The sequence below is a fragment of the Neovison vison genome, chromosome 5 (assembly GCF_020171115.1).
Source record: "Neovison vison isolate M4711 chromosome 5, ASM_NN_V1, whole genome shotgun sequence".
Lineage (NCBI taxonomy): Eukaryota > Metazoa > Chordata > Mammalia > Carnivora > Mustelidae > Neogale > Neogale vison.
Genome location: NC_058095.1, coordinates 99,938,682 through 99,961,202, shown reverse-complemented (window position 1 = coordinate 99,961,202; position 22,521 = coordinate 99,938,682). Strand labels below are relative to the sequence as shown.

At 36.0% G+C, this 22,521-nt stretch overlaps 1 protein-coding gene across 1 annotated transcript in view; it reads left to right on the top strand.

Annotated features, from left to right (window-relative positions):
* The window catches only part of LOC122907435 (spermatogenesis- and oogenesis-specific basic helix-loop-helix-containing protein 2-like), a 114,953-nt gene that overhangs the window by 36,403 nt on the left and 56,029 nt on the right, over positions 1-22,521 (top strand). The window contains 1 exon segment of the mRNA XM_044250296.1: positions 2,348-2,424. Within this exon segment, the coding sequence (XP_044106231.1) occupies positions 2,348-2,424 (77 nt within the window).

The following is a 22,521-nucleotide window of genomic DNA, read 5'->3' as shown; positions in this document are numbered from 1 at the left end:
CTCTCTGCTTGGCAGGGAGCCTGCTTCCCTCTCTCTCTGCCTGCCTCTCCGTCTGCTTGTGATTTCTCTCTGTCAAATAAATAAATAAAATCTTAAAAAAAAATGATTTTATGTATTTGAGAGAGAGTGGGAAAGAGAGAGAGAGAGAACATGAGCAGGGGGAGGGGCAAAAGGAGAAGCAGACTTCTTGACAACCAGGGCTTCAGATGGGGGGCCCGATTCAGGGACTCTAGGAACATGATCCAAGCTGAAGGCAGACGCTTAACTGACTGAGCCACCCAGGAACACTAGAGCTCCCCGGATTTAAATCTAGACTTTAAATATAATCTTAACAGCATAGCTATTAAAATCTTGCCCTCACCATACTCATTTTTTTTCCCTCTGCTGCCTGAGAAATCATTCTGAAATATAGATATGATGTTGTTCCTTATTTTTTTTTTTGGAAGGTTTATGTATTTATTTGAGGGAGAGAGGGGTAGAGAGAGAGAGAGAGAGAATTCCCAAGCAGACTTCCCACTGAGCATGGAGCTGACTTGGGGCTGGATCCCAGGGACCCTGAGATCATGACCTGAGCCAAAATCAAGAGTTGGACACTTAACTGACTGAGCACCCCAGGCACCCCAGTGATGTTCCCTATTTAAAGCCTTCAGTGACTTTGCATTGTCCAGGGGATTTCAACAAAGTTCAGTGCAGTCTACAAGGTCCTTTCCAACACCCAGTGCCTGCCTTTCCAGTTGTGTCCATACTCACACCCTGTACTGCCCCCAGACCAATGACATATGTGGTCCCTGCATATGCCATGCTGTCTTATTCTTGTAGGCCCTTCCTGCTTTTTCTGCCTCGAATATCCTTTCCTTAACTCTTAATTGGCTACTCTTCCAGGCCTCTGATGGCTTGAACTAGCATCTGCTTTATGCTTACAAAGCACCTGTGCAAACCTCTGCCAAAACAGTGAATTGTACAATCTATTTATCATGCTCCAATAGATTGTAAGAACTATGACTTATCTTTGTGCCCTGGTGCTAAACTAGAAGTGGAACCTAGTGGATGCTCACTAGTGTTTGCTGAGTGAATAAATGAATGAATTTCATCTTCTGGTCCAGTGTGCACCAAATTGTCCCACTTAGCAAAGATGCTCTAATGTCTTCACAAAGACGCTCATCCCTTCCACCAAAATAAAACAGAAACCAACTTTTATTTTACCCCCTCTTAAGAAAACTACTACCTCAGCTTTCCTTTTCTCAGTCAAACTTCATGCAAGGGTGGATATACTCACTGCCTTGCTTTTAATCTTTGACCTCTTTCAACTTTCTGACCCCCAGCACTGGGCTCTGGCACAGTTTACTTTTTAATAGCCAAACATAATGACTCCTTTTCAAGCCTCCTGGCAGTGTAGACCTCTCTTAGGAATTTCATATTGCTAACCATGTTCACTTTTTTGAATATCACCCACCTCTTGACTTCCATGAAGTATTTTTTTCCTGGGTTTTCCTATTCTTTAAAGGATGGCCTTTAGTAATTCTCCTGCCCCTTAAAAGTTGCTTTCTCAAGTTTATGTCCTCAACTCTCTTACTTCTCTGTGTGTTCTTACCGAGTGATCTCATTTACTCATGTCTTCAACTGCCGTCTCTAAGGTCACCAGCCTCAACTCTTCCTGTACTGGAAATTTTATTTACACCACTTATAGGAAGTCTCCACTTTTGTATCACAGAAGTATCTCAAAACAGACAAGAATGAAAATACGATCTTGTTTTTCCATTTCAAGATACATACAGCTTCTATTGTTATGTCTTTCTTAATGAGAGAACATATGTATTATTTATATTCAGTATCTATTACAAAAACTTTTAATGGTCTTTATGCCACAAAGATGATATGATTGTCAAAATTTCCTCTATATTTATTTTAAAAAATCACATGGAATGTGGGGTTGAGATGAAGGAGTTTACATAATCTTTAGAAACCTTTTAATACTGGAGAAAGCCAGGCGTGCCTGGGTGGCTCGGGGGGTTGAGCCTCTGCTTTCAGCTCAGGTCATGATCTCAGGGTCCTGGGATCGAGCCCCGCATCAGGCTCTCTGCTCGGCGGGGAGCCTGCTTCCCCCTTTCTCTCTGCCTGTCTCTCTGCCTACTTGTGATCTCTCTCTCTCGCTCTGTCAAATAAATAAATAAAATCTTAAAAAAAAAATATTGGAGAAAGCCAGAATTTCCAATTATTCTTTAGCTTCTCTTATGTATACCACTTAAGGGCCTGGTTATAAAAGAGTTAGTTGAGAATGGACTATTCTTCTTATCTCCAAAATCAGTCATGAAATAAGAGGACAAATTCTCAAATGTTTGTATTTCAGGTCTCTGACTCATACCAAGTTTTTAAAAGGAAACAGATGGATCAACTGCCTAGAATGAAAGAGAATCTAGTGAAAATGTAAGCCTAACTATATCTTTCCTTTCTAATTAATTATATTTGCATGTGAATGATACTGACAAAACAGGTGTCCATTATATTTTGGAAGTTGAACTTCTAGATTTTATAGCAATGATATAAAATGACAAACAGATGGTAAAAGTACCTAAAGAAATTTGTGCTCTCTACTCACTACTTATATACATTTTTGTAGATCCCAAGAATATGTTTTGTCTTCCAACATGATAAGTTCTTATTTTCTAGGGTAAAACAATACCCTACCCAAGAGGAGCCTAAATCTATACCAGGAACAACATAAATACAATTAAACTACCAGCCTTAACTTCTTTACTGACAAAATATTGACAATGAAATTAGTGTAAGAAAACAGTGCAGTTTAAACTGTGTTTTCCAATGCAAACAAAAATAATTTAGGATAAATAAAGAAGAGAGGAATGTTTTATGAGTTTAGGAGGTTATGTCTACACATAATTTTTCCTGTTCTGTACTAAGTATAGAATAATTTGTCAGGCAATTCTTGTCTTATATAACCTTTCTATGTAGGGGAATATATTCATATATAACTTAACAATACCAAAAATGTAAACCAGGATATAAACTAGCTATCAATCAGAATTCTTTTGAAATACAGGCATTCAAGATATATGCAATATAGCAAGTGTTTTTGGTAGAGATTCATGGGATAGGAACATTTTGTCCAATATGTGGCTAGATGGATAAAAGTGTATTCTTCCTTGAGTAGTCATAAATATTATAAGTTATAACTTATTATCCTATACATTTATATCCATAGAAATATAATGTAGTTAAAGCATTAAATTCTGGAAAATGACTTCCCTGTGAAAAAATATTATACCTCTGTGCTGGGGAGCCTCAAGACCAGTCCCGTATTCAGTGATTTGCTAGAACAACTCACAAGACTCAGCATATATTTGTGCATACAGCTAATGTATTGCAGCCAAAGGATACAAAGAAAACTCATCAGAGGAAAAAGGTGTATGGGGAAGTTTGGAGGAAACTAGGTACAAGCTTCTAGAAGCCTGTAGTGTGGTCACAGAGGACACACTTCGTTCCTCCAGCTGTAGGTCAGGGAACATATGGGACAACACATGAAATTTTATCTTCTGAGGAAATTCATTAGATACTTAGTGCCCATATTTTTTCCTGGGTCCAGTTGTGTAGGTACCCTCTGCTTACTTAGCACATAACAAATTCCAGACTTCCAGAAGGAAAGCATGTTCACAGAAACCACATTGTTTGTACAGTTTAAGTACAGTAAGCCATTCTTTTTCATTTAAGGAGAGTTTTCTATCAGTGTAGGGAACTTTTTACCACTAAGTTCCCAGACACCAGCCAAGGGCCAACCTGGCAAGAAGGCCTTTCTAAGGAGAGAGGTTTCAGACCTGCTACAACTCTTTCTGCATGATCCCCTACATATATATTTTTTATTTTTACCATTTATCTTTTAATTCATATTTTTTTATTTTTACATTTATCTTCCAATTGTCTTTTATAAAGCTAATACTTCTTTTATTCAAATTTGCTTAAATGATAGAGAAATATTTTGAAAATACAAATAAAACTCGTTCTATTCATCTATATACACATTCTATACACATCTATATCACTAGACTATAAGTCTATTAGGGCAGTTCAGTTTTCCACTGATACTATTGTAGGTTGGATCTCTCAGGGAGTAGACTCTGAAATGGAAATCAGCACGTAGGAAGTTTACTTGTGAGCATTCTTAGAATGAGTACCTTGAGGGGAAAGGAAAGAAATAGATTTCGGCAGAGAGAATAGGGCTACAGTCTCGTGTATCCCATCCAAGTACTAACCAGGCCCGACCCTGCTTAGCTTCCGAGATCAGACGAGATCGGGCGCATTCAGGGTGGTATGGCCGTAGACTACAGTCTCGTGTATCAAGCTGATTTATCAGTAAACGAAGTCTGGATTTTCTCTTCTTCTGATGGGGTGACCTATTGTGAGAATTGGAACCATGTTTGTAACATTCTTCCCAGGCCATGTATAAATGTTTCTCATCCACTTTACTGTCAAATTGGACAAGGTGGTACTAAAAGACACTCAAGTAGATGACCTGGATATCAAACCCATTCCTCCTTGAGCCTCACTATATCATCCTGATGATCAGTTTCTCTTTCGGGCCCTCCACACCATAGGTCTGAACTGAGCTGCAGGTGCTTGTGAATTTGAGGTGGATGACATGGTCTGAGATACCTGCTCAATAAGCTTGTCTGTGCCCTCTGGCAATGCACATGCTCCATCTCATATAAGTCTCTTCCATCTTTGGTAGAGCCTAATTTTGAGTACAGTGCCTGGCATAAATAAATGTTTACCAATTTTTTAATGAATGTACGAGTGAATAAATGGTCATACAAATAGGAAAAAAATTCTTCACTTTCTGGAAATATTAATAAACCAAATAACTCAAATGATAGAAACATTTCTATATACCTATAATCTTCTAAATTAGGTATATGTAATTGGTACTACTTTAAAATATTTTTGTTCTGAGTTATTGCCTCAACTTTGGAATTTAGTATACTTTTTGATTCAAGTTTTAGTCTTTAAACCAAGTTTTAGTGTTAAGAACCTCACAGGGGAGCATATCCTAATGGCCAATGGACTCAACACCATTACTTGTTCAGTGGAATGTGAGTTAAAATTATGAGAGGCCACTACAGATTTTAAAGGTTGGTGATTCCAAGTGTAGTCAGAGATATGAAGTGTGAATTTATGCAACCATTTTGGAATAGTGTTTACTATTACTTTCTACACTTAGCTGATCATACACCTACTCTATAACCCAACAATTACACTCTTAGTTGTACACCTAACAGAATGGTACATATATTACACCAAAAAAACCTGTGCAAGAATGTTCATAACAGCTTTATTCATAACAGCATAAACTGAACTCAAATATTTATCAGTAGTAGATCAGATAAAATTTTTAAGAGATATGTATTCATAATATATATTATTCTTATATAAAAACAAATATTCATATATTTATGAATAGAAACATGAATATATTTTATATATATATATGAATAATAACAGCAATAAAAATAAATTACAGCTCACACAACGTCATGGATAATTATTACAGTTTTGAGAAAGAGAGGCCAGAAATAAAAGAATACATATAATATGATTCTATTTATATGATGTTCAAAGACAGGCACAACTAAACTGTGGTGTCAGAAGACAGGACAGTGGTTACCAATGGGAAGGAGAAGGGGAATGATAATTGGGAGGAGCACAAGGTCTTCCAGTGTGATGGCAATGTTCTGTTCTGTTGACCTTGATGGTGGTTATATGAGTATTTGCATTATTATAATTCATGGCACTTACATATCTATTTTGTTCTATTATGTGTTATACTTAAAGTGGTGCTTTAGAAATTAATTTTTAGTAGCTTTTAAGGTTTCCTTTGGTTGATATTCTTACATATGCTAATGTTAAATACTGACTTTTGGAGTTTTCCTAATGCTCAGAATAAATGAGAGCATTAGAAAATACCCATAATGGGTGGCTCAGTTGGTTGAGTGTCCGACTCTTGATTTCAGCTCAGATCATGATCTCAGGTGCATGAGATCGCATTGGACTATGCACTGGGCACGGAGCCTGCTTAAAATTCTCTCTCCCCCTCTCTCTGCCCTTACCCCCACTCCACCCGTGCACACCCTCTTTATTCTCTTTTTCCTTCTCTTGAAAGAAGGATGGAAGGTGGGAAGGAAGAAGGGAGGAAGGAAGGAAAGAAAATGTCAATTTAACTGTGATATACTATTAAAAGAAATCTTTCAAAGAGGGATACTGAATATTATCTATTACATATAGTACTATGGATTCTGCTTCTCCCTCTGTCTCTTCTCCTCCCCCAACTCATGCATGCTCTCTCTCTCTCTCTCAAATAAATAAATGAAATATTTTAAAAAAAAAAAAAGGACAGAAATCAAGAGGTGCCTGCCTGGCTCACTGGTAAAGCATGCAACACTTGATCTTGGGGTTATGAGTTCAAACCCCACATTGGGTGTAGAGTTTACTTAAAAAATTTTAAAAAAAGAAAAAAAATAAAAATTTAAAAAGAAAAAAGCATAAATATTCAATAAAATAGAAAAAGTTCATCTACTAGAATGACTATAGAATACCTCAAGTCAAAATACAAGTGTAAATATTTGTGTAGGTAATGCAGTCTGATATTTTTAAAAATAGTGAGTGTGGTAAAAGTAAGGTGGTAAATGAAAATTTACACTGTGTTTGGAGCAGACAGATGAATCAATTTTTGCCTCTGTCAGGCATTATTTAATGTGGCTTTATGTAAGTAACCAAATTCAGTTTACTCACCTATAAAATGGGGATGACAAAATCCAAATTAAATGGTTAATATGAGGGGTGCCTGGGTGGCGCAGTGGGTTAAGTCTCTGCCTTCTGCTCGGGTCATGATCTCAGGGTCCTGGGATAGAGCCCCACGTGGGGCTCTCTGCTCAGCAGGAAGCCTGCTTCCCCACCTCTCTCTCTGCCTGCCTCCCTGCCTACTTGTGATCTCACTCTCTCTGTCAAATAAGTAAATAAAATATTTTAAAAAATGGTTAATATGAGAATTAGAGATCATTGAAAAATCCCTAGTTCAGTAAATATCAGCTATTATTATTCCTCTACAATGTATAGTATTTTGTTGAGTATAAAGAATTAATAAAGTAACAAAGAATTTATTTGTGGGAAGAGATAAAACATATGACAATAATTTGAAACTGCAAGTGACAAAGCTACAACACTGTTAAGCTAGCATAATCTTGCAAGGGTCTTAGCTACTATCATGTTTGCAAAAACTACATACATGAATGGAATGGAATGGAATGGAAATGGTTCCATTTCCAGGAATGGAAAATTGTTTCCAAATGTTGTTGACCGTGACTGATTGCATATTGTGACTCAGGATACCCATATATATTTTCATATATAACTGAAAAATATTATGAAATAGTACTTAGCCTTATTATGTGTGATGCATGCTGGTATTTTCTATTTTGTCCTATTTTTTTATACTGCTGTTATAATTCACTAAATCAATCTACTATTGAGTTGCATTCTGCAGTTTGAAAAACAGTGTTCTAAAAGAGGTCTAGGAAATTAAACATTTTTAGAGTTATGTACCTCACTTTGATGATTAGTGGCATAATCATGTCAGTTAGATCTTATAGAACTGATTGATATTAAGGAAACTATTTAAAATACCCTTAACATAATATAAAAGCATTTAGTATAGTAAACAATAAATATCTAGAATGAGCTTTTAATTGAATAGGATATAATTGAATGCTTGTGGTTAATTCTGTATTACACCAGAAGATGAAATTATTCTAAAACATTGTTATTTGATTAAGGAAACTCTTTGCACAGGAAATGGTTTGTTCCCAAAATACATTTAAAAATATTTATATTGAGTTATAATCGACATAACCCAAAATTTACCCTTTTTTTTCTTTCAAGATTTTATTTAAATTCAGATTAGTTCACATATAGTGTGCTATTAGTTTCAGGGGTAGAATTTAGTGATTCATCAGTTCTGTATAATATCCAGTGCTCATTACATCAAGTGCCCTCCTTAATGCCCATTACCCAATTACCCTATCCTCCTACACACCTCCCCTCCAGCAACCTTCATTTTGTTCCTGCAGTTAAGAGTCTCTTATGGGGACACCTGGGTGGCTCAGTTGGTTAAGTGGCTGCCTTCGGCTCAGGTCGTGATCCCAGAGTCTTGGGATCGAGTCCCACGTTGGGCTCCTTGCTTGGCGGGGAGCCTGCTTCTCCCTCTGCCTCTGCCTGCCACTCTGTCTGCCTGTGTTTGCTCTCGCTTCTCTCTCTATGACAAATAAATAAAATAAAATCTTTAAAAAAAAAAATAAGAGTCTCTTATGGTTTGCCTTCCTGTCTGTCTTTATTTTACTTTTCCTTCCCTTCCCCTCCCTATGTTTATCTGTTTTATTTCCTAAATTCACCATATGAGTGAAATCATATGGTATATTTCTTTCTCAGACTGACTTATTTGGCTCAGTATACTATTCTCTAGTTCCATCCACGTCATTGCAAATGGTAAGATTTAATTCTTTTTAATGGCTAAGTAATACTCTATTGTGTATATACATATATCACATCTTCTTTACCCATTGATAAGTTGATGAACATTTGGGCTCTTTCCATGTTTTGGCTATTGTGGCTAGTGCTGCTATAAATATTGAAGTGCTTGTAGTGCTTTGAATCACTATTTTTGTATCCTTTAGATAAATACCTAATAGTACAATTGCTGCGTTGAAGGGTAGTTGTATTTTTAACTTTTTAAGGAACCTCCATACTGCTTTCTAGAGTGGCTGCACCTGTTTGCATTCCCTCCACAATCCAAAAGCGTTCCCTTTTAGCTGTACTCTCACTGATGTCTGTTGTTTCCTGAGTTGATAATTTTAGCCATTCTGACTAGTGTGAGGTGGTATCTCATGTTTTTGATTTGTATTTCCCTAATGATCAATGATGTTGAGCATTTTTTTTTTTTATGTGTCTGTTAGCCATTTGTATGTCTTCTTTGGAGAAATGTCTATTCCTGTCTTACACCCATTTCTTAACTGTATGATTTGTTTTTCAGGTGTTGAGTTTGATAAGTTCTTTATAGATTTTGGATACTAGCTCTTTATCCAATCTGTCATTTTTAAGTGTCTTCTTCCATTCTACAGGTTGCCTTTTAGTATTGTGGATTGTTTCCTTTGCTGTGCAGAAGATTTTTATCTTTTTTTTAAGATTTTATTTATTTATTTGACAGAGAGAGGTCACAAGTAGGCAGAGAGGCAGGCAGAGAGAGAGAAAGGAGGAAGCAGGCTCCCTGCTGAGCAGAGAGCCCAATGCAGGGCTCCATCCCAGGACCCTGGGATCATGACCTGAGCCGAAGGCAGAGGCTTAACCCACTGAGCCACCCAGGCGCCCAGAGCTTTTTATCTTGATGAAGTCCTAATAATTCATTTTTGTTTTTGTTTCCCTTGTCTGTGGAGATTCGTCTGGCAGAAGCTACTATGGCTGAGGTAAAAAAGATTGCTGTCTGTGTTCTCCTCTAGGATTTTGATGGATTCCTGTCTCACGTTTAGGTCTTTCATTCCATTTTTAATTTATTTTTGTGTATGGTGTAAGAAAGTGGTCCAGTTTTATTCTTCTACATGTTCTTATTTACCCTTTTAAAGTGAAACTCGTGCTTTTTTGCTATATACACAATGTTGCATGGCTATTACCACTATGTGCTTAAAAGGACATTTTCATCTCCCTCCAAAACTCTTTTACCCATTAGCATCACTCTCCATTCCTCCCTCACCCCAGCCTCTGGCAATCACTAATCTACTTTCTGTCTCTATAGATTTATTTCTTCTTGTTATTTCATATAAATGGAAGCAAACAGTATGTGTTCTTATGTTCCTGACTTTGTCACTTAGCATAATTTTTCAATGTTCATTCATGTAGGAGCATATATCAGTACTTTATTACTTTTTGTGGCTGAATAATATTTCAGTTCTTAGATCTGTCACATTTTGTTTGTCCATTAATCAGTTGATGGACGTTTGGGTTGTTTCTACCTTTTGACTATTCTGAATAATGCTGCTATGAACATTCTTACATGAGGTTTTGTGCATATATGTTTTTAATTCTGTTGGATATATGCCTTAGAATGGAATTGCTGAGTCAATTGATAGCTGTTTTATCTTTTTAAGGAACTGCCAAACTATTTTCCAGAGCAACTGCACCATTTTATTTTCCCACTAGCAATGTATGAAGGTTCCAATTTCTCCACATATTTATCAACATTTGTTGTTGTCCTTTTTTTTTTTTTAGCCATTCCAGTACTTGTGAATTGTAGTTTTGATTTGTACTCTTATTATAGTTTTGATTTGTATTTCCCCAAAGACTAATGATGTTAAGCATCTTTTTGTGTCCTTCCTTGCCAATTGTATATCTTCTTTGGAGAAATGTGTATTTAAGTCTTTTGCCCATTTTTAAAAAGATTTTATTTATTTAATTATTTGAGAGAGAGAGCATATGAAAGAGTACAAGCAGGGGGAGTGGCAGAGGGGGAGGGAAAAGCAGGCTCCCTGCTAAGCAGGGAACCCAACGCAGGGCTTGATCCTGACCTGAGATAAAGGCACACACTTAGCCTACTGAGCCATCTACTTGCCCCCATTTGCTGATTTTTAAATTGAGTTATTGTCTTCTTGTGTTATAAAAGTGCTTTATATATTCTGGTTACTAGACCTTATCAGATACATGTTTTGCAAATATTTTCTTACATTCTTTGTTGTTATTTTTTCTTTGTCAATGATGTCCTTTGAAGCACAAAAGTTTTGATTTGGGTGGAAGCCAATTGACCTTGGCTTCCTAGGATTTTTTTTTTCTTGGTTACTTGTGTTTTAGATATCATATCTAAGAAATTTTTGCCTAATCCAAGAGCACAAAGATTTATACATATGTTTTCTTCTTAGAGTTTTATAATTTAAGTCCTTTTTGATTCATTTTTGAGTCAATTTTTATATATAGTGTGAGACTGGCATCCAGTTTCAGTCTTTTGCACATGTCTATCCCATGGTCCTGCACCATTTATTTTATTTTTATTGAAAAAAATTTTTTATTGTGTTGTTTTTATCACCATAAAATACATCATTAGTTTTTGATGCAGTGTTCCAAGATTCATTGCTCCATGCAATACGTGTCCTTCTAATACCTACCACCAGGCTTACTCATCCCCCCACTCCATCCCCTCTAAAACCCTAAGTTTGTTTCTCGGAGTCCACAGTCTCTCATGGTTCAGCTCTCCCTCCTATTCCCCCAATTGACTTTTCCTCTCCTCCTAATGTCCTCCCTGTTACCCCTTATGCTCCACAAGTAAGTGAAACCATATGATAATTGACTTTCTCTGCTTGACTTATTTCACTCAGCATAATCTCCTCCAGTCCCATCCATGTTGATGCAAAAGTTGGGTATTCATCATTTCTGGTGGCTGAGTAATATTCCATTGTACATACTGACCATATCTTCTTTATCCATTCATCTATTGAAGGACATCTTGGCTCTTTCCACAATTTGGCTATTGTGGACATTGCTGCTATAAGCACTGGGGTACATATGGCCCTTCTTTTCACCTCTGTTTTAAAGACTATTCTTCCCTATTTGATTGTCGTGCACCCTTTTAAAAAATCAACCATAAACATATGAGTTTATTTCTAGACTCTAAGTTCTAATCCATTGATCTATAAATCCTACATGCTGGGTCATGACTCAGTTTTCGGTAAGTTTTGAGATAAATGATTGTAATTCCTCCAATTTAATTCTTTTTCAAGATTGTTTTGGTGGGCACCTGGGTGGCTTGGTCGTTGAGCATCTGCCTTCAGCTCAGTTCATGATCCCAGGGTCCTGGGATTGAGCCCCACATCGGGCTCCCTGCCTGGTGGGAAGCCTGCTTCTCCCTCTTCTACTTCTCTGCTATGTTCTCTCTCTCTTGCTGTGTCTCTCTGTGTCAAATAAATAAATAAAATCTTTTAAAAAAAAAAGATTGTTTTGGTTGTCCAGAGTCCCTTTAATTTCCATACGAATATTTGGGTCAGTTTTTCAATTTTTTCATAGGGATACCACAAAGCTGGGGAAAGGGGTCTAGGGCAAGTTAAAATGCTACAAAGTTCAGTGTTTTTGCTGAGTTTCAGCTCTGTGTGTGTGTGTTGAATGTGGTAAATAGTGTGTTTAATGAGTTCTCTCGTATTGCTTCAAGTCCTTGGTTAATTTCCAGAGCTCTGAAAAAGTTGCTTCTCACCATTTTTGCCAATTTTCCCATTGCTTTTATGGAGGAACGAATTTTCTTTCTTTCTTTCTTTTTTTTTTTTTTGCACAAGCAGGCAGAGAGGCAGGTAGAGAGAGGAGGAAGCAGGCTCCCTGCTGAACAGAGAGCCCGATGCGGGCCTCGATCCCAGGACCCTGAGATCATGACCTGAGCCGAAGGCAGCGGCTTAACCCACTGAGCCACCCAGGCGCCCAGGAACGAATTTTCTAAAGTCATTCTGTCATTTTTCCTGACATCACTCCCTGAATAAAACATTTTTGAAAAGCACCTTGCAGGGAATTGAAGCTGACTCTACTCTTAAGTAAGAGGGTGGGAAAGTTGGCTTTATAAAGATATGTAAATGAATAAAGGAAAGATGGCCCCATGGAAATCCAAGAACAGGAATTCCAATATAACTGGGCCCACAGGTATTAAAACTAGAGGTCAAGAAATCTTTAAAAGTCTGAGCAGAACTTCATAGTTCTTCACTTTAGTTGTCTGCCATACAGAAAAGTAGTTAAAGGTATAGACATTGAACTCAGCCTTTCTGGATTCAAATTCTAGATCCGCTTACAAACTATATAACCTTGTTTTCTCACCTATCTAACAGGGCTAATAATCAAACATACATCATAGGGATTTTGTGAGGTTGATATGAATCAATTAATAATTAGAATTTAGAATAGTTCCTGATAAAGGGGCGCCTGGATGGCTCAGTGGGTTAAGCCGCTGCCTTGGGCTCAGGTCATGATCTCAGGGTCCTGGGATCCAGTCCCACATCAGGCTCTCTGCTCAGCAGGGAGCCTGCTTCCCTCCCTCTCTCTCTCTCTCTCTACCTGCCTCTCCATCTACTTGTGATCTCTCTCTGTCAAATAAATAAATAAAATCTTTTTTAAAAAAAAAGAATAGTTCCTGATATAACTTATGTGCTTTAAAACTGTTGCTGTTATTATTTCAACTAGTTCAGTCTTCTACTTCACTTTTCTTCTCATTATCAACTGCCATCTTCACTCTTTTTAATATCACAAACCTTGGTATGTCTTAGTTTCAATTTTATTATAATTTTAGGTAACATACCTTTGGGTTACTCATGAATCTTATTTCTTTATTCTCCCTGCCCTACTTAATGGCTTCTATTTTCTTAGCTTTAATTCATATTTCCAGAGGCAATATCAGAATGGCCCCTCTTATCCCTTTTTGGTCAGAGCTTTCTACATTAGGACACCTCATGGACTCCTTCCTGGCTTTTGGATTATCTGCCCTTGAGTTGGTTTCCTCTCTATCTGTAATGAGATATTATGGTATAACATATGGCTGTTTACGATGGTACTATAAGCATATGTTTTTGTGATACACAATGATGACTTTAAAATAATGATTAACACTTGTTTTATTTCAGGGGAAGATATAAACCAGTTAACCAAAGACAATGAATTCCAAGAGAGGACCAGTAAAAAAGATTACAAGATCAAACCATCTTCCAAAACTCAATCTATAATTCTAGAACTGGGTGGATTTCTATTTCTTTCCTCTTTTCATATGTAATATTCAACTTGTGAAGTTAATGTTTAACTCATTTTTCAGGGAATGAAATAGATAAGAAAGAGCTATTAAACTTCTTTTTAGCTCCTTTTCCAGAAGTTTATTCCTTTGTCTGTATGAAAGTAATTTTCTAAGTGATCTTAAAATATCTAATAGCATTGCTTATGATTTTAAAAATATTCCAGAAAGCCTGAAGGTTGGCATTACTACACTTACTTTTAATAATATATCCATAATCTGTGCTGATAGTAACATTGCTGTATTATATTTGGTTTCTAGTTGACTAGAAATGTGAATAATGTGAATTCATGAGAACATTTTGCTGTTATAGGTCATATGTTCAGATCTTTTAAACTTATGGTTTAAACAAAACTACAAATCAGATGGATTTTAAACTTTGATTTGAACTATGATGGTGTTATGGAAATAGCCTTCAGTCAGTAATCAGCTTGGTTATAATTCCCAACCTGCCTTGAACTTAGGAGATCTTGGACAGGTTCCATTTTCTCATCTTTATGTCCCACATCTATAAAATGATGGCGGCAAATGATACAACCTCTAAGGTCTGTACTTTGCTAGAAAACCAATATTTAATCAATTACAAGGTCCTATTACTTAGCACATAGTGATTTAAATCATTTTATGATGTTTCTTAATTCATAGTGATGACATAATTCTTTAGACCATACATTGCAAGCCTTCACAATACTTAAGTCTCAATGTGGAGATATACTGAGGAGAGGAGAGAGGTTTGTGTAAGGGATTAATGCAGTTTATTGCATTTTTCTATATATGTTTAGGTTGTTTTATAACTTTTACCTAGGTTTGGAATATACCTATGATCTATTTGCCCAACTTAATAAGTAAAATTATTGGGACTTTATATTTCTAGAAATAACTCACAGCTACCTTAGTTTCCCACTAATGGTATTCTCATCTTATATCTGGAACTAAAACTTCTGTTCAATATCAACAGTAATGAATACTAAATGCATTTCTATAATAACTTTTATAGATACTCACTTTCTTTAAGGAAGCATTCACAAATTTCATGTAGACAATTCCTTTATGTGACTTTATAAAGTAATATAGAAAATACAAAGTAACTTTCTATAAATTATTCCAAACAGGAACTGTTTGGAAATATCTCCCCTGCTTTTCTTTGGGGGGGGGTGGAGAGTTAGTGAGAGAAGGGTAAGGGAGAAGCAGATCCCTTACTGAGCAGGGAACCTGATGTGGGGCTTGATTCTGGGACTCCAGGATCATGACCTGAGCCGAAGGTAGATGCTTAACCAGCTGAGCCACACAGGTGCCCCATCTCCCCTGTCCTTAAGCTAACTGCAGAGATCAGATAATATAACCCATATTATTAAACAAATAATAGATTTTTAAATCTTATACAATCTCTTTTAGCATTAGTAGCAAACTGATGACTTAAATTTTCATAATTATCATCACAGAGTCAACACTGAAAAATAAATTTATTTCTATCATACAGAGCAAGCCATTGTGGGGATTGGATTTGGAATATTTAAATTTATCGCCATCACTAGGACAGAATATTAGATGAAGTTCTTTTTATGGGGAATCTGTCATGTTTAAGCATTAGCTCTGCAGGAGCTACTCTGGGATACTTTCCAATGGCAGAAAAGGCCTGTCTTAAACAGAGGGATGGGGTAGCATAAAGAACTGTTAGGGGTCTGTCTACCAGCTTGCTACCTCTAAGCTTCTGAGATTGAGTAAGTCACTTTTACTTTTCATTGCCTCACTTTCATCATTTATAGAATTGGGAATAAATTTCTGTGGAGATCAAGGATACTTACTGCATTTATTTGTTATTTTTTTATACCCTATTTCTAAAAAGGATTATGTTAGCTTTTACTAAATGTAGAGGTATAAAAACAATGATCATTAAAAAAAAAAAGATCATAACAGATAACAGTTAATGTTTTGTGAGAATTCCCAACTAAAAAAAGCTCTAGCTTTTAAGATTTCTAGCAATAAGCACAAAGAATGAATGAATTATACAGCTCTCTCTCTCTTTTTTTTTTTTTGTAGAAGGAAAATACAAGAGATGTTTTGCCTAGTTCTGAGGTTTAAAGATAATGTATCATGTGAAGTGTTATAAGAAAATGCAATTATTTATTGAAATAACTAGTGCAAAAATGATAGCTTGGGATTTTAACTTTAATACTGAAATATGTATTAATATCAGTGTTTTTTAAAAGAGTTTAGAATTCATAAAGCAAAATATCATTAAACAATATAGTTCAAAATTTTGATGTCTAACATAAAATATCAGTGTCATTTATAAAAACAAATGTTGCTATAAAAAAGGCAGATGATGGTGAGTAAAAGCAAGGATGTGGAGAAATTGGAGCCCTTATATACTGCTCATGGGAACGTAAACTGACGCAGCCACTTTGAAACAAATTTACCATATGGCCCAGCAATTCCACTCCCAGGTATATACCCTAGATAAAACCTATGTCTACGTACTAGGTAGGTCTACGTAATGAAAATTTAAGTCTACAAAAAATGTGTTTACAAGTGTTTATAGCACCATTATTCATGATAACTAAAAAGTAGAAACAATCCAAATGTCCCATCAACTGATAAATAGATAAGCAAAATGTGGTATATCCAAACAATGGGGTATTACTCGGCAATAAGAAAGAATGAAGTACTGACATACGCTACAACTTGGATGGATCTTGAAAATATTATTCTAAATGAAAGAAGCCAGTCACAAGAGATCATATATTGTATAATTCCATTTATATGAAAGGTGCAGAATAGGCAAATCCATACAGACAAAAGTAGGTTAGTAGTACTTGCCAAAGGCGGGGGGGCTGGGGGAAGGGTGAGTGATGGGAAATGACCGTTAATGTGTACAAGGTTTCTTTTTGGGGTGTGATGAAAATGTTTTAAAATTAATTGTGGTGATGGTTGCACAACTGTAGAATACGAAAAAACATTGAGCACTTTAAATGAGTTAGTACACATTATATGATTTGTACCTCAATAAAGCTGTTATTAAAGAAAACAAATACTAAATATGCTAATATTTTAATAAATTAGCAGATAAATTTTAATGAAATGTTATTTGATCTTCCTCTGAAGATGTGATCTTAAAAATTAAGATGCATCATCATTTGGTGCTATTGTTGGGGGAAGAGCATAATTTTCAGCATGATTTTCCAACTAAAAAACTTTCAGATACTACACTAGTCAGAAAAATAGTGAGGATTAAGGGCTACTTCTCAATATTCCTTGATATCTTTTGAATAATTTCATTTCTTGCTTGATAATCTTGTGGAGATATTTATAAAACATCTTTTGATTTTTTTATTCAGATTAGATTTTTTTAAATTTATGAAGTGCTATGTAGTTTTGTGTCAGAGAAATTATTTCTGGTTTCATCATCTTCATTTGTTTTATCATGTGCAGCTAGACATTCCAAAGCAGAGTTATCTATTTCAATTTTAGTACCATGATATTTGTACTCTACTGGACAAGAAATTCTTTATTTTGGACTAAAAACTATCCTTTTAACAATCTTATCAATAACACTCTTTGGTTTCTTTTTTGTTATGTCCACATAAGGACATGTCTGGACTTAAAATAGTCCACATATTATGTGTCTTTTTTTCATAAATTAAGTAGTTATATAAATAATTTTGATCTTTTTAAAATACCATAATAACAGAATTATGACAACAATGATGCTAGGGGTTTGATATTTAAAAAGCATAGTGGGAATGCCTGGGTGGCTCAGTTGGTTGAGTAGCAGACTCTTGATGTCAGTTCAGGTCATGATTTCAGGGTCCTGAGATCTAGCCCTATTTCAGGCTCCACACCCAGCACAAAGTCTGCTTATGTCTCTCCCTCCCCATCTGCCCCTCTCTCCCATTGAGGGATGTTCTCTCTCAAATAAATAAATGAAGTATTTTTTAAATAAATAGATAACAAAAGTACGGAGTATACCAGAATACTAAAACTCTTGTTAAAATCACTAAACATAATTGAAGTATGAAAAAGTATTTTTAAAATAATAAAATACTACTGAAATGGAAGATCATTTCATGATAGTTGGGCACCATTTTAAAAACAAGTAGGATAATTTGATCTATGAATTAGAAAAATTTTGAATTTACAAAACATCCTTTTAATTTTATCAAAAGACTTTCATAGATATTATCTCAGTTACAGGAAAAGTCTTATTATCTGAAGAACCACCCAACAGTGAGTTTATCATTATTGGAACTGTTCAAGGCTAGGAGGCCCTTTGTCGGGGATATCATAGAAAAAATTCCTGCAGTGGGTGAAGTTGGACTCAATGACTGCAAATATCCCTTTTGTGATATCCTGCTTACTTATCAGATAAGGAAACTAGACAAAAAAATCACTTCCTAAAATATGATTGTGTCATATAGGCTGTACATATGGACTTTCAAAAACATTGCTTTACCAGTAACCACAACTAACAAAACCAGCTATAATATTATTAATGGCCATTTGTTAAAAGTAGTCCCAAAACAGTTACAGTTTTTCATCTGTAATAAGCAGTGGTTTTCCAAAAAGATAAATTTCAATGCTAATACATCTGAAGCTAAAAAATTCTAGTATACTGCTGGTGGGGGTATAAATTAATATAATTCTTTTGGAAAACAATTTGATTATATTCTCAAATAGCCTTAATGTTCATACATTGACTCAATAATTGTATTTCTAATAATCTGTTCTAATGAAAAATCATACATATAGAAAACAGGAAGACAATCGTTTTATTGGCATTTAAAATACCAAAAAATGGAGACTTCCTTAACATACAATTATATGCATAAGTGGATTCATCCACTTGTGATTCATCCACATGGTTGATTATTATGTAGCCATCAGCACTTTCTATATTATATTGAAATTATTTCACCTCATATATTTCTTGCACTTCAAGCACTTCAGTGTCCTTTATCTCCAGCACTTAAATGAACAATTTTATTCATCATTTGTCACCAGTTAGCTTAGTACTTGGTATATGATGGGTACTTAATACACTGTTTAACTTAAATGAATGTTTGCAAAACAGAGTTTATAATATCATGGGACGTCTTAATACTAAAATGTTAACACAATGATACAAAATCATTGATTTTAACTATTCAAACGTATCTGTAGAAGAGGCTTACAGAAAAGGGACTTTAGTCTGATGCCAAAAGATGTGTTTCTATTCTACAAATTTACTGTCCACAACTCTACAGAAGAATGTGAGTTGGGCTCCAAATGGTGATCTAGCAAAAGGGGTAAAGGTGGAATGGAGACCTGTGGAGTAGAAGGGAAAGTAGAAAAGCTTGCTTGCTATCAGGTTTTTACTTCATTGAATGGAGATAGAAATAATCGATTTCAAATGTACCCTTATGGGTGTGTGGAACAGGGGTGGGCGTGGAGCGGGTAAAAGCCTTTTTACTGCAACAATTCTGATATGGTAATGTAATAAAAACAAGCAATAGAAATTACAGAACATCATAAGGTATTTAGAAAATGTATATTGACTTGCAAGTGTATAAATAAAGTCTTGAAAGCAGCTGACAGCATTAGAGTTAATGTTAAAAGAATTGAGACAAAGAATAAGTAAATAGTGGGAAGAGGTCAATGAAATAACCACTCTAGGATTTAGGAGCTTTCAAGGAGAATATTTTATCTCTATCCTTTCCTTCTCCTTGTCATTTCTACAACTTAGGTAAGCCTTTATTATAGCCAGATAGCTAGACAAAGGTGGTAAAAATTTCATACTAGGATGTTGAGAGTCAGTTAGTAACGCTTACTGCTGACAGACATGGAGAATCCTTTGATCTTCCTAACTAGAGTTGACTTCTTTAATAACTGAACTCCTATGTTTAACTTCCTTGCTTCTGCCACTTTTATGGCTCTAACCACCTTCTATCCTAAATAATAGGTTTATTTTGTTGTATGTTTTGGATGTCTTTTCTGTTACAAAAGAGTTTGCTTCTAGTGCAGATTTTGAGTCAGGGAAGGGCAGGATGTGGGTAGGGCCATGTCATATTCATCTTTGTATCTCCATCAGAACTAAGCCCAGGGACATGCATATTTTTGATGCTCAGTATATATTTGGAATGAAAAGGTGGATCTGGAATAAGGTAATTGTTCTATAAGGACTCTTCCACATAAGGAATTAAAAAGACTTGTAGTGTATGAAATATAAGAATGACAGCAAAATATCAACTAACAACCCAAGGATTGAGGTTGAATCCTAGTTTGAGAGTAACACTTAACAATGATTACCTGCTGAGAGGTAATGTTAAATGGGAAATATGGGGGCATTGCACTAAAAGAATTTTTTTAAAAGATTTTATTTATTTATTTGACACAGCACAAGCAGGGGGAGCAGGAGAGGGAGGAGCAAGGGAGCCCACAGCAGAGACTCAATTCCAGGATCCTGAGATCATGACCTGAGTCGAAGACGATCACTCAACTGAATCACCTGGGTGCCCTATAACATTTTTTTTTAATGTTATCACCTAAATAAATTTTTTCACCTTAACCGCTGAATCTTACACTGCATAAAATGATTAGACAGAGCTTTGTCTTGTATTTCTTGGTGGGGAGCTAAGTGTATTCTGGGAAGAAAGGAACAAAAGGATATTTGGTGATCAAATTGATAGACTGTGGTGAAAACTGCCATGTGCTTACCAGACTTACCTTTTTTCTAGTAGGACAGAACAAGGCCACATTTTCCATGTGGGAAACACACTGTCTACCAGTGCCTGGTGCATACATGACTTTATTTTTAGTGATCTATTTGTGAAAAACACTATTGGGTAGTGAGTAATGTATATGCTGCCATGTTTAGAAATAACATCTGTGAAGCTTTGTGTGCAGCTAGGTGTGGCCTTGTGATTGACTTTAAGGCAGTATAATCTAAACAATACATGATACATGTCATTTCTGTGACTGGCCCGTAAAAACCTCCCAGGTGATCGTTCTTCATTGTGCTTCTTGAGAATTTTGTTTGATGAGTGGATGTCTAGGGTTGAGAAGTAAATGCCAAGACTCCAGGGGATGGTAGAACCACAGATGGAAGACACTTGTGGGCCTGAATTATTGCATGTAGCCCACCTTTGGGGATCCACAGCTTTTAGAGTTCATTTTCTGTTGGAACAAACATAAGTATCCTGACATGGCTTCACAGTTCAAATAGTCAAAAGCTTTTAGTCAAAGTTTATGGTTTCTTGAATAATATAATCCCATCAAAATATTAGCAATTGAATGTATAATAATGATCATTTCAGAGCATTATTTGTTTCTTTGGCCTATACCTCTTTCTACCTAATGGCAGCTACCTTGCAGCTAATAGGTCAGGGTGTAAATTTAACACCCATAATCTGATCTTTGCCCAAGGCTGCTTTAGTGGCCTCCCATTGCTCAAAACCCTTCTCTGTCTTACCTCTTGCTTTTTGGGGTCTAAAGGCATTGGCCTTTCCAACCCTTGAATGCCCTTTGATGCCCCAGATTTCTAGACTCTCCCTCAGACCCTATTTCTTTTTCTCCTTGCAAACTGGCTCGTCATATCCTAAGTTCATCTTCTCTTCTGCCCTGTCAAAGGCAGTCAGTAACATACATCACAAATCGTTAGTGGTAGGTTGTCGGGAACATCTTTTCCTTGACCTACAGGTTTGGCAAGCACTCAGTCTGCTCTGTGTAACAGGGAAGTTCAGGCCTCTATTACACATTGCCCGACCTCCCACAACAGATCTGCTAAGTTAATGCCTCCCCACTTGCTTTATTTTAGTATTTTGTTAATGCAGCACCTAAATCCAAGTTATTCTGCATTATGACTATAAGAAACAATTCCAGACTTCAGAGGCATAACAAAAAGGTTTATTTCTCTCTCAGAGCATAATCCATTTAGGTTTTAGTAGCTAAAGAAAATTAAATTTAAAAAATCAATAAGTAAGTAATCTTTAGATCTTGGGGGAAAGAAAAGAGAAAGGGAATGGGAGAAACACATAAAAGATTTCAAAATTATTGGTAGTATCTGCTAGGTGGGGTCATATGTATTTACATTTATATACTTTATATTGACATCTGTAATATGTGTACTCTTGAATATGTACAAAATTTTCCACAATAAAAAATAAAAATTACTCCTGACTTTTGAATCATTCATATACATCTAAGTATTCACAAGGAAAGTGTGAACTACATTTTTTTCTCCTTCATTTTATCCCCTACCTTCCCATACAAGAAACTTCTCTCCTTTAAGACTGCCTGACTTCTTTGTGTTACAGAAATTCCTCCTGACTTCAAGTTGGCGGTCATTGTGACCAAAGAAAAACTAGTTATTTTGTAACTACGTGATCTGCTAGGTAGTAGAGCCCTAATCAATAATCCCAGTGGGGGCTGCTTCTAACGGCTCTGCTGTGTTGTTGCCCTGGGAGGATGCCCTCCCACTTAATCAGTGGCCAGCCTCTCTCTGAACCTTGTGTGACAGAGTCCCCCAACCAGCATTAGAGTGTCACTTTGGTATAGCTCCACAATTCCTAGCAAAGACTTGTGGTTAAAATGAGGCCTTTGCCTCATTTTAATTTAGTTAAACTAACTCCTATTTTTTGAAAACAAATTGGTGCGGGGATGCCTGGTGGCTCAGTCAGTTAAGCGTCTGCCTTCAG